The 14,683-nt window shown below is 36.5% G+C and overlaps 1 protein-coding gene across 6 annotated transcripts in view; it reads left to right on the forward strand.

Moving 5' to 3' along the window:
- The window catches only part of ARMC3 (armadillo repeat containing 3), a 92,854-nt gene that overhangs the window by 31,168 nt on the left and 47,003 nt on the right, over nt 1–14,683 (forward strand). For all 6 annotated transcript variants that reach the window (XM_032349608.1, XM_032349610.1, XM_032349609.1 and 3 more), the window contains exons 7-10: nt 786–980; nt 3,314–3,497; nt 13,766–13,918; nt 14,020–14,125. In XM_032349608.1, the coding sequence (XP_032205499.1) occupies nt 786–980; nt 3,314–3,497; nt 13,766–13,918; nt 14,020–14,125 (638 nt within the window). The remainder of the gene's footprint in view (nt 1–785; nt 981–3,313; nt 3,498–13,765; nt 13,919–14,019; nt 14,126–14,683) is intronic.

Raw genomic sequence — 14,683 nt, forward strand, 5'->3', positions numbered from 1 at the left:
AAATAGCCACCCACGATTTTTATATTTGTAGGAAGCATTTGTTGAAGAATGGATAGAGAAACCTAAGCTGTTAGTTAGTAGGGCTTTTCCACCTTTAATACTATTTTACATTTGTGATGTATTGATTTTAAGTGTCATGATTTAGCAGTTTGGGGGCTTTTCATGACTTTTCGCTCCGTTTTCTCCATTGCTGACTGCAGCTAGCCCTGTCCCCACCACTCACATACACAAAATTATAGACAAACTGCAGAGCAACTCATCTAGACTCTAATGACCCCTTGATATTGTAAACATCTTAAATAAAGGTCATGTGTCTGAACTAAACCTGATAAAAATCTGTGTGCACAGGGCCTACCAACAGCACTATGTGCATGTATACGTTTCATAAACATTCCATTTCAATAAAGATAATAAGGAATAGATGCCATCATTTCATTTTATCAAATACAATTGTGTGTGAAAAGAATTTGATTATGCATAGATTTTATTATAATGCTATTTGTAATAAAAGAAATTTGCTGGATAATAAAGAAACAATAGATACTGCAGAAGTCATAGATCGCATCTTCCTGTTATCAACAATGTCTGCAGAGTTAAAATGAATATTTAGGTGTTGCTGGTTGAGGGTTTGCTTATATTTGGGGGGAATTATTTTGGAAGGGAATCTGGAATAAAAAATGGGAAACTTAGAATGTCCTTCGTTAGAAGAGAGAGTTTTCCATTCTTGAGATTGACTGTATTTTGCTTTCAAAGTTACTTACTTGATCATTTGTATTTCATGGCAGGATTTTCAGTGTCGAGCTACAGTTCAAGAACTAAATGCAGTCCCCCCTATATTAGATCTCTTGAAGTCAGAATTTCCAATTATTCAATTGTTGGCTCTCAAAACCTTAGGTGTTATCACAAATGATAAGGAGTCACGAGTGATGCTAAGGGACAATCAAGGAATGGACCACCTTATTAAAATCCTAGAAACTAAGGTATTTGTAACTTTCATTCAACTCTCTACAAGGAAATGTATCTCTTCTAAATGTTTTTATAAAATATGAACTGTAGAATTTTTAAAAATTAAATTTTAATATATTTAAGCATAGTACTAAGTACAATGGACTAATTTGCTTATTGCTGCATTGTTTATCAGCATGATTAAATCAGATTAATGATAAAGGCCATTATAAAATAATTTTTTTAGTCTTCTGGTTTAGAAATTTAAGATTTTAAAATTTTTGTTTAGGACCTTCTTTATGATTTCCTGAAGTACCTAGAATTAGTCTTTTAAGCTTTATCAGCCATAATTTTCTCTAAGGTAAAGTAAGAAGAGTTGTTTACTCCTCATTGTGGAGAGTAATCTGCTTTACTCAGTCTATTGACTTAAATATTATTTTCATCTAAAGAAATACTTTCACAGAAACATCTAGAATAACGTTTGGCCACATATTTGGATACCAGGGCCTACCCAAGTTAATAATCATCATAAGTCCATCCCTTATAAATCTGGCACCCATACCCATCTCCTTAAATCATACTCAATCTCCAGGTGAAGGCAATAACAGAGTCCTACTTCTGCCTGGCATGATGTAACTATCCTGTGTACAACCAAAACATACTAATCCTTTCTTCAGAACAGGATGCAATGATGTTTACTCTTCTCCTTGATATTCTATAACATAAATACTGTGATGTAAAACTAGTGCTAATTTTTTAAAGTTAGTACATCTTATGTTACCTAAGGGGATAAGAGAGGGGGAGAAAAACAAAGATATTTCATACATACACACTGATTTATAACAAAATAAGGAAGAAATACTCATGGCAGTTACAACCCTTTTGTCTATAGGTAGCCACATGGTGGTAGTTAGTATTTTTAACAACTTTCCTCCAATACACATTCCATGATCCCTTTGCCCTCAGCAAGCACTTTAGCTGGGTGCGGTTCTTTACCTGGTCGGGTGATCCATGTCTTCATTCCTGAGGGTCTGGGCCATTAGTAGTCCTGCCTGGATTGCATAGTTACAGTTTTCCATTGACCTTAATCACAACGCGTGGTAATACTAAGAGACACCACCCTGAGGACTTCCTATATTCCAGATACACCTTCTTACCTCTACTGTGGAGTAACAGTCCAACATCCCCTTGGTAATTGGGATCAGTCACCCCAGCAGCACTTTGCCTGCGTTAGAGGCATGGGGAGGCCAAAGTGGCTGGGTGGCAGTTTTTAACTTCCAATTCAGTGGAATCACTGTTGTGTCTTTTGGTGGAAGCATTCTCCTCTTTGGAACTAAGACCTCTGGGCCAGCAGAGCCTAAGGTCTGGGAGACAGGAAGCAAAAATGTTGCTCATGGGTCCCTGGGGGTAATCATGACTGCTGTCACACCCATTCCACCCCTTGATTCCTGGACCCACCATCACTGGCTATGGGAGAAGGGCACCTTATATCGGATGCTGATTCAGAACATAACCTCATGAAGAAACTTGCCCAGCCCCTGCAAAGTACTGCCACTTTGCTGACATCGTAACTAAGTCTTCAGAAGGCCATTCTGTCAAGCCAGCTGCTTCAGGATGGTGGGGATCATGGTAAGACGGGGAATTCCATGGGCATCCTTCCTGTGTTCCTCTCACTCTAAGGATTCCCACTTTAAATGTCTTGCTGTTCAGGGAAGGCTGCAGTTTTCCACAGTGATGGGGATTCGGGAGATTTGTCAGGTAAGAAGGCCACAAACTTATAATACTTCCTCTGCTAGTAGGAGATTTTAAGGAATATGCTTTCCTTCAGCTTCTGTCTGTTTTTTCAAAGAGTATTATCTTCAGGGGAGTCTGGCTGGCTCAGTGGGTTAAGCCTCTGCCTTCGGCTCAGGTCATGATCTCAGGGTCCTGGGATCGAGTCCCGCATCGGGCTCTCTGCTCAGCAGGGAGCCTGCTTCCTCCTCTCTCTCTCTGCCTGCCTCTCTGCTTACTTGTGATCTCTGTCTGTCAAATAAATGAATAAAATCTTAAAAAAAAAAAAAGAATATTATTTTCAGATTTTAAAGGTGTTGTTGGTAGGAGGTTGTATGAGCAGCTTCATTTGGCTGCCATTACTGGAAATGTCCAGTAATTATCTTCTTTTCTCTGGGGGAGGGAAAACAAGAAGAGATTGGCAAACTGTGAGGGAGAGCGATGTTATGATCGCAAACAAAACTGTTTCCTTGGGCATCTGTCACAACAAAGTTAACGGCATTATGTTTTGACTGACCTTTGTCCTAACAGTAAAATTTAGGAAGTATCCATCTCTTTTAGTACAATTTTCTAAAATTATGTTTGCTTTTATTATTAGGAATTGAATGACCTTCATATAGAAGCACTTTCCGTGATCGCAAATTGCCTTGAAGATATGGATACTTTGGTGCTAATTCAGCAGACGGGGGGTCTTAAGAAGCTCCTGTCATTTGCAGAAAATTCTACAATTCCTGACATTCAGAAGAACGCAGCAAAAGCAATAACTAAAGCAGCTTATGATCGTATGTCTCATTTTATATAAACTAAGCACACATATTTCCTCTTTTATTCTTGATTTAGATTAGAATTAACAAGCACTAGAGTATTTGTCTGCTTTTATTTTTTTTTAATTTTATTGTCTTTTATATTTTTTCAGTGTTCCAAAATTCATTGTTTATGCACCACACCCAGTGCTCCATGCACTCCGTGCCCTCCTTAATACCCACCACCAGGCTCACCCCACCTCCCACCCCCTCCTCTCCAAAACCCTCATTTTGTTTCTCAGAGTCCACAGTCTCTCATGGTTTGTCTCCCCCAACTCACTTCTCCTCTCCTTCTCCCAAAGTCCTCCATGTTATTCCTTATGCTCCACAAGTAAGTGAAACCATATGATAGTTGACTCTCTCTGCTTGACTTATTTCATTCAGCATAATCTCCTCCAGTCCCATTCATGTCGATACAAAAGTTGGGTATTCATCTTTTCTGATGGAGGCATAATACTCCATAGTGTATATGGACCACATTTTCCTTATCCATTCGTCCGTTGAAGGGCATCTTGGTTCTTTTCACAGTTTAGTGACTGTGGTCATTGCTGCTATGAACATTGGGGTACAGGTGGCCCTTCTTTTCACTATATCTGTATCTTTGGGGTAAATACCCAGTAGTGCAATTGCAGAGTCATAGGGAAGCTCTATTTTTAATTTCTTAAGGAATCCCCACACTGTTTTCCAAAGTGGCTTCATCAACTTGCATTCCCACCAACAGTGTAAGAGGGTTCTCCTTTCTCCACATCCTCTCCAACACTTGTTGTATACTGTCTTATTAATTTTGGCCATTCTAACTGGTGAAAGTGGTATCTCAATGTGGTTTTGATTTGAATTTCCCTGATGGCTAATGATGATGAACATTTTTTCATGTGTCTGTTAGCCATTGGTATGTCTTCTTTGGAGAAGTGTCTGTTCATGTCTTCTGCCATTTTTTGACATGATTATCTGTTTTGTGTGTATTGAGTTTGAGGAGTTCTTTATAGATCTTGGATATCAGCGCTTTGTTTGTAGTGTCTTTTGTGAATATCTTCTCCCATTCCGTGGGTTGCCTCTTTTTTTTTGTTGACTGTTTCCTTTGCTGTGCAGAAGCTTTTGATCTTGATGAAGTCCCTAAAGTTCATTTTCGTTTTTTGTTTCCTTTGCCTCTGGAGACATGTCTTGAAAGAAGTTGCTGTGGCCAATGTCAAAGAGGTTACTGCCTATGTGTTCCTCTAGGGTTTTGATAGATTACCGCCTCATGTTGAGGTCTTTTATCCATTTTGAGTTTATCTTTGTGTACAGTGTAAGAGAATGGTCAAGTTTCATTCCTCTTCACATAGCTGTCCAATTTTCCCAGCACCATTTATTTAAAAGACTGTCTTTTTTCCACTGTATATTTTTCCCTGCTTTGTCCAAGATTATTTGACCATAGAGTTGAGAGTCCATTATCTGGGCTCTCTACTCTGTTTCACCAGGCTATGTGTCTGTTTTTGTGCTGATACCATGCTGTCTTGGTGATTACAGCTTTGTAGTAAAGCTTGAAATCAGGCAACGTGATGCCCCCAGTTTTGTTTTTCTTTTTCAACATTTCCTTAGCAATTTGGGGGTCTCTTCTGGTTCCATATAAATTTTAGAGTTGTTTGTTTCAGCTCTTTGAAAATTGCCAGTGGAATTTTGATCGAGATGGCATTGAAAGTATAGATGGCTCTAGGCAGTATAGACATTTTAACAATGTTTACTCTTCCATTCCATGAGCATGGAATGCTCTTCCATCCTTTTGTGTCTTCTTCTAAATGGTCATTTGAGAATAGGTGCCATATTTACTATCTGGCAGCAAAATTCATCCTAATGCCAATGAGTAAAACGAGAGATTGCTTTGTCAGGGATATAATAAACTCTTTGATTTAATTATGAGTCTTTTTTTTTAATTAGGTAATTCATGCCTAAATTGTTTTTAAGTCTTTATTTCTCTTGATTTTGAAACTCTACAGAATCTATGCATTGTTTGTGATCCTGAAAACATTGTTTCAGTATATTGACATTTGGAATGGTATCTATATAGTAATTTCAATGTCAGCTGGAGACAAGCAGTGCCATGTGATATAGCTGGGAAAAATAATATGCTCATACTATATACATAATACAATTTTCATTTCAGTGGCAAGCTATGTTGACATAAATCTGTAAAATATGAGGGATAAATTATATCACAAGTACTGAAGATGAAATTATAGTTTTAATTTATGTATATTTGGAGTCTTTTATTTAATAAAAGAAGTGATTTTATTTTTCCCCTTCCACATCACTCCTCTTATAAACGATGACAGCTCTGACTAGTTTAAGTGATTTATATTCTAAACCTATATACTCACATCTGTATATTTGTCTATGTGTATATTATGGGAAACATTTCCTTCTCAATCCATACTGATTTCTTGAAGGCAGAATTTTATTGCAGTAAGACGAGTCTCACCATCCAGTGCATAGTTAACATAGAGGGGACTTGGCAAATCTAGACAGGCTGTGAAATTAAAGTTTTAATACTGGCATAAGTTGCTTGATTCAGTATTCTGTCAAATAGAGTTTAGAACTTATCAATCCTGATCAGTTCTGTTTTCCAACTTTCTCAGGACTTCTTAGCTATTTGAGACCAAGAGCCATGGACAATATCAGACCTAAAATTTTTACAATTTGTCTTATTTCAAGATGGTTGCAGCCCCTCTTGGGATAGTGAGTTTCATGAATTTATTACTCATCATGTGATGTAGCATTGGGAAGAGCACTGGATGGAGAGTCCCTGGTGGTCCAGTTGTTCTGCTAGTCCCCTACTGGCACTGCAATGACCTAGGTTGTGAATATGAGGGAATCACAGCCTCTCTGGACCTCTTTATTAATGATTTATTGAGCCCCCACTCTGTGTCAATAAACCCAGAACAGGCAAGGAAACAGGTGATCACACTGTAGTGTTAAATGGGCTTGATGATGGAAGAACAGGATGGGGGGAGGGGCAGGGTCACTAAATGTCAACTTGGATCAGATAGATCTTCCTGACATATGTGATTTATAAGCAGGACCTAAAGTAAATAATAGAAATTGGCTGGGCAAAGAGGGTCATGGTGAGATGGGGAAGGATCACAAGTGCTCTAAAGGGAAAGAACAGTGTACAGGCCAGAGGAGAGACTGAGCATGGTAAATTCCAGAACTGAAAGTTTTCAGAATGCCTAGTGAATAGAATATAGCAGAAAACTAAAAGTGAAGGCTGTAGAAAGAGAAGCCAGATGCTAATGGGTGATAGAGGCCAAGTTAAGGACTTCAGACCTTATTTTGCTAGCAACAAAGAGCCACTGAAGTGGCTTGGAGAGCTGAGGGACCATTACAGATAGTCACTTTTTCAAGAAAGCACCCTCTTGCTGCAAGGTGGCGGAGAGGTTAGAAGTGCAGGACCAGACCCAAAAAAGACCAGGAAGGGGATTGCTGTGGTAATCGAGGTAGAAGATGAGAGTATCCTGAAACAGACATTTGCAAGGAGGACCACCAGCACAGTGCTTGGCACATTGGGAGGGTCCATAAGTGTTTGTTGACTGACCACCTGCGTGGGAGGAGGAAGAAGGCAATGTCAAGAATAAGACCAGGTTTCTGGCTGGGATGGCTAGAAGCAGAATGGTGCCATTCATAGAAATGATTTTTTGATGAAAAGAAAGGAAATGAATTCTATTCTTCTTTTAAAAATGGTTGTAAGAGGGGTGCCTGGCTGGCTCAGTTAGTGGAGCATTGCAACTCTTGATCCCAGGATCATGAGTTTGAGCCCCATGTTGGGTGTAGAGATTATAAAGAAATAAACTTTAAAATAAATAAATAAATAAATAAATAAATAGGCGAAATACACATAATATTAAGTTTCTTGTCTTAATATTAAGTTTATTATAAATAAAGTTGATTATAAATAAACTTAATATTATAAATAAACTTATTATTATAAATAAACTCAATATGAAGTTTATTGTCTTAACCAGTTTTAAGCTCAGTGGCATGAATTCCATTCACATTTTTGTGCTGCCATCACCTACATCCGTCTCCAGAACTCTTTTACATCTTGCCAAAGAGACAGCCTGTATCTATGGAACAGCGAACTCCCCACTTCTTCCTTCTTGCAGTCCCTGATAACCACCATCCTTGCTGTCTCTATGATTTTGACTATTTTAAGTGCTTATGTAAGTGGAACTGTACAATATTTGTCCTTCTGTGATTGGCTTATTTCACTTTGCACGACTTATCCTCAGGTTCATCCATATTCTAGCATACATCAGAATTTCCTTCCTTTTTAAGCCTGACTAGTGTTCCATTGGATGTATATATCACATTTTGTTGATCTATTTGTCTATTTTTTAAAAATATTTTTTATTATTTATTTATTTGGCAGAGAGATAGAGAGCACAAGTAGGCAGAGGGGCAAGCAGAGGGAGAGGGAGAAGAAGGCTCTCTGCTGAACAGGGAGTCCGATGCAGAACTCAGTCCCAGAACCCTGGGATCATGACCTGAGCTGAAGGCAGACGCTTAACTGACTGAGCCCACCCAGGCACCCGATCTATTTGTCTGTTAATGGACACTTGGGTTGCTTCCACTTTTTGGCTACTGTGCATAATGCTGTTATGAACATGCATACACAAATAGCTTTTCAAGTCCCTGTTTTTGGTTCTTTGGGATATACTCATGATTGGAATTGTTGGATCATATGGTACTTCTGCATTAAATCTGCTGAGGAGCTGACGTGCTCTTTTCTATAGCAACTGCACCATTTCACATTCCCATCAACAGGACACAAGAGTTCCAATTTCTCTACATTCTCACCAATACTTGCTATGTTATTTATTTATTTATTGAGTCAGTTAGTTAGCTAGTTAGTAGCCATGCTAATGCCTATGAGGTGGTATTTCATTGTGTTCTGGTTTGTATTTCTCTAATGATTGTGTTGTTGAGTGTTTTTTCCATGTGCTTATTGGCCATTTATTTTTTTGGAAAAAATACCTGTTTAAATCCTTTGTCCATTTTTTTAACCAGGTTGTGTTTTTTGTTTTGTTTTGTTTTGTTTTGTTTTGTTGTTGTTGTTTTATTGAGTTGTAGGAGTGCTTTTTATATTCTGGATAGTAACTCCTTATCAGATGGATGATGTGTGAATATTCTCTCCCATTCTGTGGGTTGCCTTTTCACTCTGCTGATTGTGTCCTTTGATACACGGTTTCTAATTCTGATGTAATCCAATTTATTTTTTGTGTCTTGTACTTTTTGGTGTTATAGCCAAAAAATCATTAAGACATCTGATGTCAGGAAAATTTTCCCCTGCTTTCTTCTTAGAATTTTATTGTTTTATCTCTAATGTTTAGGTCTTTGATCCATTTTGAGTGGTTTTTATATACGGGTATAAGGTAAGGATCCAACTTCACTCTTTTGTGAGTAGAAATCCAGTTCCCTAGCACCATTTGTTGAAATCCATTCTTTATTTGTAATACAAGGAAACTTAACAGAGAGTCTTTAAATCCCATCTGGCACTTTATGTTTTATGAATCTACTTCCTTATGTTAGCTCTAAAATGACTATATTCCAGTTCCAAATTGTGTCTCCTCACTCTTTATTTTAGAATCAAATGACTAAATCTGTATTTATTACATCGATGTCATTTGTGATTTTTTCATGTTCCCTTTAGCCACCATTTTTCCAGACTGAAGAATCTATATTTTACTTAGTCTTTCCCTATATATCATGTCTGTAGGCTATCCTGTAATCATCCTCTTACTTTTTCTGGACTTTCTCTTGTTCATCATGTCTCTCTCAAGTGAGGTGATATGTATTATAAACAGCATTTTAAAAATATGCACCATCATTTTATGTAATATAAAGATTTGGTTATCTTATGATTATTTTCAGTTTCAGTTTTATGAAGCAAGTATTTTAATCAGCCTTTTGACCATGTCAGCAAACTGAGCCAACACTTTGAGGGAAAGCCCTACAGTGAACCCCAGATCCCCATTTTGAACCCAGAATTCAAAGGCTTCCATTTTAAAGTCTAACATTTTTTTAATTTGTAGTTAAAAAATGTAAATTTTGCTTTGGAAATAATATTGCATTTTCACTGAGGTCTAGGAAATAATCAGTGTATACAGGTCTTCTATGAAATCTTGAAAAGATACACTCTTTTCTTACTACCTAATATTTATTCTATGCATGCTATATGCAAGGAATTATTCTAGAAGATAAAGGTAAATAATGAATAAAATAAGTGGACAAATATTTGTTGAGTAGAAAAAAGATGTATTTCTGGTGGAATGTAGAGTTTGATATTTACCTTTTAGTTCAACTTTATAAATTACATTGTACAGTTTTTGTCCTCTTTATTTTTATCTATTCTTTGATATCACAGAAGAAGAGTGGTATGTTAGAAGTTTCTCACTATGTTATTTCTGTTGATTTTCTCTTGTAATTTTGTTTTAATTGACTTTGCTTTATTTAGAGTTATTTTATATCCACTATTAATTTTTTTTTTAAATCTCACTTAACTGATTTTTAGCTTTAAATTCTAATTTGATATTAAGATTGCCACTTTATCACCCAAATATGGTCTTGGAGAAAACCAGTTCTGTAAACTCCAGATGATTTAAATAAAGAGACAAAAGAAGGGACCCCTTTCCAAAGTATAATTAGGGTTAAGGGAACAAACAACGGATGGTGATGTCCCCACAGATTAGCAATATCTTATCTCCATCTCTTAACCTTAAGCATGTGACTTCTGTTTCTACCATTCTGCCAAAACAGTCCTTGTAGAATTTGACATTGACTTCCCAACTCCTAAATCTTACAGAAGTTTCATTTAGCTGATTATTCTCTTCTACTGTTTGTTTATTTACATCCTTATGCTGTTTACATGGCCAGATCAACAATAACCACCTCCTCTTCCCTGCTTCCATTCTATTCTGTGCTTTTCTTTTTTCAAACCCTACCTATATTTCTTGTCTACCCCTTTTTATAACTGTTGCCTGCCTTGACTTCTTTCTGCCAGACCTAGCCTGATCTAGCATGCTGTCTTTTATATTAATTAGTAACAATGATAAACTCTAAAAACTTAACAAGGATTAACAAAGTTACCCCCTAGTATTTCTGTATTGAAGATAAATCATTGTGAAGTTTCAAAATAATTTTCCACAGTTAGAAAATCCTAGAAGAGAGCACAGGCAGTAATTTCTCTGACATCAGCCGTAGCAACATTTTTCTAGATATGTCTCCTGAGGCAAGGGAAACAAAAGCAAAAATAAACTATTGGGACTACATCAAAATAGAAAGCTTCTGCACAGCGAAGGAAACCATCAGCAAGACTAAAAGACAGCCTACCAAATGAGAGGAGCTATTTGCACAGTTAGAAAACTCCATTCATAAGCAGGTTTTAACAAATACTGCTCTTTATCCTGTTGTTAAGAATAATGTAACCATCAGTATTCTTTTATAACATTTTTTTTTTTTTTTTTTACTTTCCATCATCATCAAACATGTTTTTGGGTTAGGTAATGCATTGTCATCGCATGTCAAAAACACAGTTGAAATACACAAACACATTAACACACAACCTTGAAGTTTTGTTTGTTGAATGCTTTTTAACACGGGTCCCCACCATAGAAAGCCCAGCTCAGTATGCCTTTGACCTGGCACCAGGAGGGGGAAGGTGTTAATTACCACGTTGCCATGAGGTTTATGAACTGGCATTAACATCTCAGCAGGCGCAAAGGTGGCACAACAGCAGCTTCCTAGAATGGGTGAAGAAAGCATCATCACGTGAAATTTATTTCCAGTTACAAAACCTCATGCTTTTTATTTTAGTGATACTGCACAAATGTTATTTTTAAAGCACATTACTCTATTAGTCGCGTAATTACCTTCCCATCTTTATTATCTGTGTAATTAAAACATAAATACTTTACTTCTTGGCGTAGCAGTTCAATGACGGTGCTTGGTTAATACATTAATTCATCTTTTAAATCTATTATAGCCACACTGCAGTCAGCACTTTTGAGGTTTGGTGAACACAGCTGGATTTCGAGAACACTCCCAGCAGGGCTGAGAAACTAATTGCCCGCAGTATTTAGACTATTTTGAAAAATCTTTCCAATAATTGCATATATACTGTTTTTTGAATGCAACAACAGCATACTCCAAAGTTAGTCTTTACAAATTAATTTGTTTGGCTGATTTCCCTGGTAGAAATTTACTCTCAGACTGTTCTGTTTAGTAAAGTTGATTTAGAGCTTTAAATTCAGGGAAGTCTTAATAATAAATCTAAACAATTTAGGTCAGAGACTCTAGAAAACTTTCAGATCTTATTTATTCAGGGATTACTAATCAGGACTACATATATGTTAAAACATTGCAGAAGCCACATAGTTGAGATTTAACTATTAATCACAACATTTTTATAAATCAGTTCTGACCTGATTGAATTCTAATTTTAAACGAAAGGAACAAGGGATTAAAATGATAGGATTACCGGACATGGTTTGTAATTGGTTTAAGACAAATGACCAGAAGTGTTAGTAATTTAGCTTGATGCCTGTTACGCCCTTGCGGTGTATCAGATGAACAAGGGCCAAAAATGTTTGCAAAAATGGTGGCATCCGAATGTGACTCTGCTTCTGTGAAGGAGGCAATTTTAAAAATTTATTTTTGGAAGAAGATAGAGATCATATGTTAACTTTAAAGTGGAAAACCAGTTTCAATAACTTCTGAGAATATTCCTGGAAAAACAAGTTAATTACAGTATATGTACATAATGAATTACTTCCACATGCAGATGTTATGTATGACCTAAATTAGAATCAGCTGTTTTTACAGAGATTTTTATTTTAACAGAATAGTATTCTCCGATGTATATCAACATCCTAAGACATGTATCACAAATTCTTCTGTTTTAACCAAGTAAATTGAGTTTATGAAAGTCGATTAATGGAGAATCAACCCTATGACAAAGTATTTTGAAGGAAATGTGAATAAATGAGCAAAAAATTATTTGTAAGCTGTTGCTTTTCAAACTAGTTTCTGGCACCTCTTATGGCATTAAAATTGAGTTTGGTTTAATATACCTTTTTTTGAGTACATGCCTTTAATAAATAGTAACTTATTTAGAATTAACTATAGAACATAGACCAAAAAATTAGGTTTTAATGTTCTAATTTAGTTTAATGTAATGTTTGCTTAGTATAATAATGAGGTTGTCATTTATTTAAAAAATGAAACAAAATCAGGAGAAAAACATTAGGGAAAAAAGAGCATTAAAAATACTTTGGTTTTTCATTTAGTGTTCTATAATGGGGTAAATATCATGCTATGTACTTAGAGTCATAATTTTATTTGTTTTCAAATAAAGAAAAACATACTAATGTGTGTGTTTAGATTATACTGATGGTAATTTAGCAATTAAATATTTCATTTCTGCTACAACAGCACGTATTGTAATGAGATAAAAATGATTATGAGGTTTTGATAGAGGATTATAAATCCTTGAGACTTGGAATCATACTCTATTACTCGTTTTTACTTTCTCCTCTTCTCTCTTTTTCTCTCAAGCATGTAGCATGCCAGTTTGTACACCTTAGGCACCCTTCAAATACTGAGTTTTGTATTTAAAATGAAGATCGAATAAACAGGGCTTTGTCCTTAGTGTGAAGACAGCATTACTCCAGGCACCATGAATGACGTTAAATAAGTTCTCTCTAAATCTGAAACTTGGCTTTTTATTATTATGGAATTTTCCTTCTTCTTTTTTTTTTTTAAGATTTATTTATTTTAGAGAGAAAGAGAGAGAGAGAGAGAGGGAGAAACCATGAGCAGGAGGAGCGGAGGGAGAGAGATTCGCAAGCTGACTCCGTATTGAGCACACAGCCTGATATGGGGCTCGATCTTACAACCCTGAGATCATGACCGGAGCTAAAACCAAGAGCTGGAGGATTAACTGACTGCACCACCCAGGAAGTCCTAGAATTTTCTTTGCTGTGTTATTGCTATCATATTAGGGAACAGGAAAAAAATTCCAATAACCATAAGTCATTTTGCATCATCACTGTGTTCTAAAGGTTAAGCAGCTGTATATTTTGTTTAGTTTAGAGTCTTTGTGACTAAAGCTAAGAAATAGTTTGAACTCTTGTCATATTTTCGATGAGGAAGTAGTTACGCTTGCATGGTTTTTGCAGCAACATTCTGAATTTTTTTTTCCTTTTGGTTTATGCAAGCCGAAAATAGAAAACTCTTTCACGAACAAGAGGTCGAGAAATGCCTTGTAGCCCTTTTGGGTTCTGAAAATGACGGAACGAAAATTGCTGCCTCCCAAGCTATTTCGGTGATGTGTGAGAATTCAAGCAGCAAAGAATTTTTCAATAATCAGGGTAAGCAAACCAGACAGACCCATTTTGAACATTTTTAGGCCACCAAACTGTTGTTTTTTTGGATGTTTATAGACTCACGTCTCCCCTTTCTGCTTCTGCAGGGATTCCACAGTTAATTCAGTCGCTCAGGAGTGACAATGAAGAAGTGAGGGAAGCTGCGGCCCTCGCCCTGGCTAATCTGACCACATGCAACGCGGCAAATGCAAAGTGAGTACCACACAACTCCACGCCGCCTCTTCTGGGGACCTCCAACAGTCCAGTATGTTCTGATTGTAATATTTTGGCTTTCAAGCCATTGTACATATTCTGTCAGCTGTTCTAGCTTGGATTATTCCTCAGGAACCCTCTCTTGTGGAAGATTCTAGAACAAACAGAACTGGATAGTGCTGGAAATATTAAAGACAACTCTATATAAACCTTTGATAAAGCTAGAAAAAATTTAAAAGATCCTTTTTAAAGTGACATAAACATTAGGCAAATCTAGAAACATTTTAGAAAGTCAGTCCGAAACAACATATTATGGGTAAATACTATGAGGAAAGATTGGAAAGGAATGCCCTCTGCATGCCAAGCACTGTGGTACATGATCTGTATTCATTAGAATTTTAATTATCAAGATAATCTGTCAACAAATGAGAAAACTGAGGCTCTGAAATTTACCTAATTTTCCTAGGTATACAAATTTATTAAAATAGCTGATCTGGAAATTAAACCCAGGTCTCCTGGCCTCCAGAATCTATGTTCTTTTCTCTGCAGAAGTCCACC

This window comes from Mustela erminea, chromosome 6 (genome assembly GCF_009829155.1).
Source record: "Mustela erminea isolate mMusErm1 chromosome 6, mMusErm1.Pri, whole genome shotgun sequence".
Classification (NCBI taxonomy): Eukaryota; Metazoa; Chordata; class Mammalia; order Carnivora; family Mustelidae; genus Mustela; species Mustela erminea.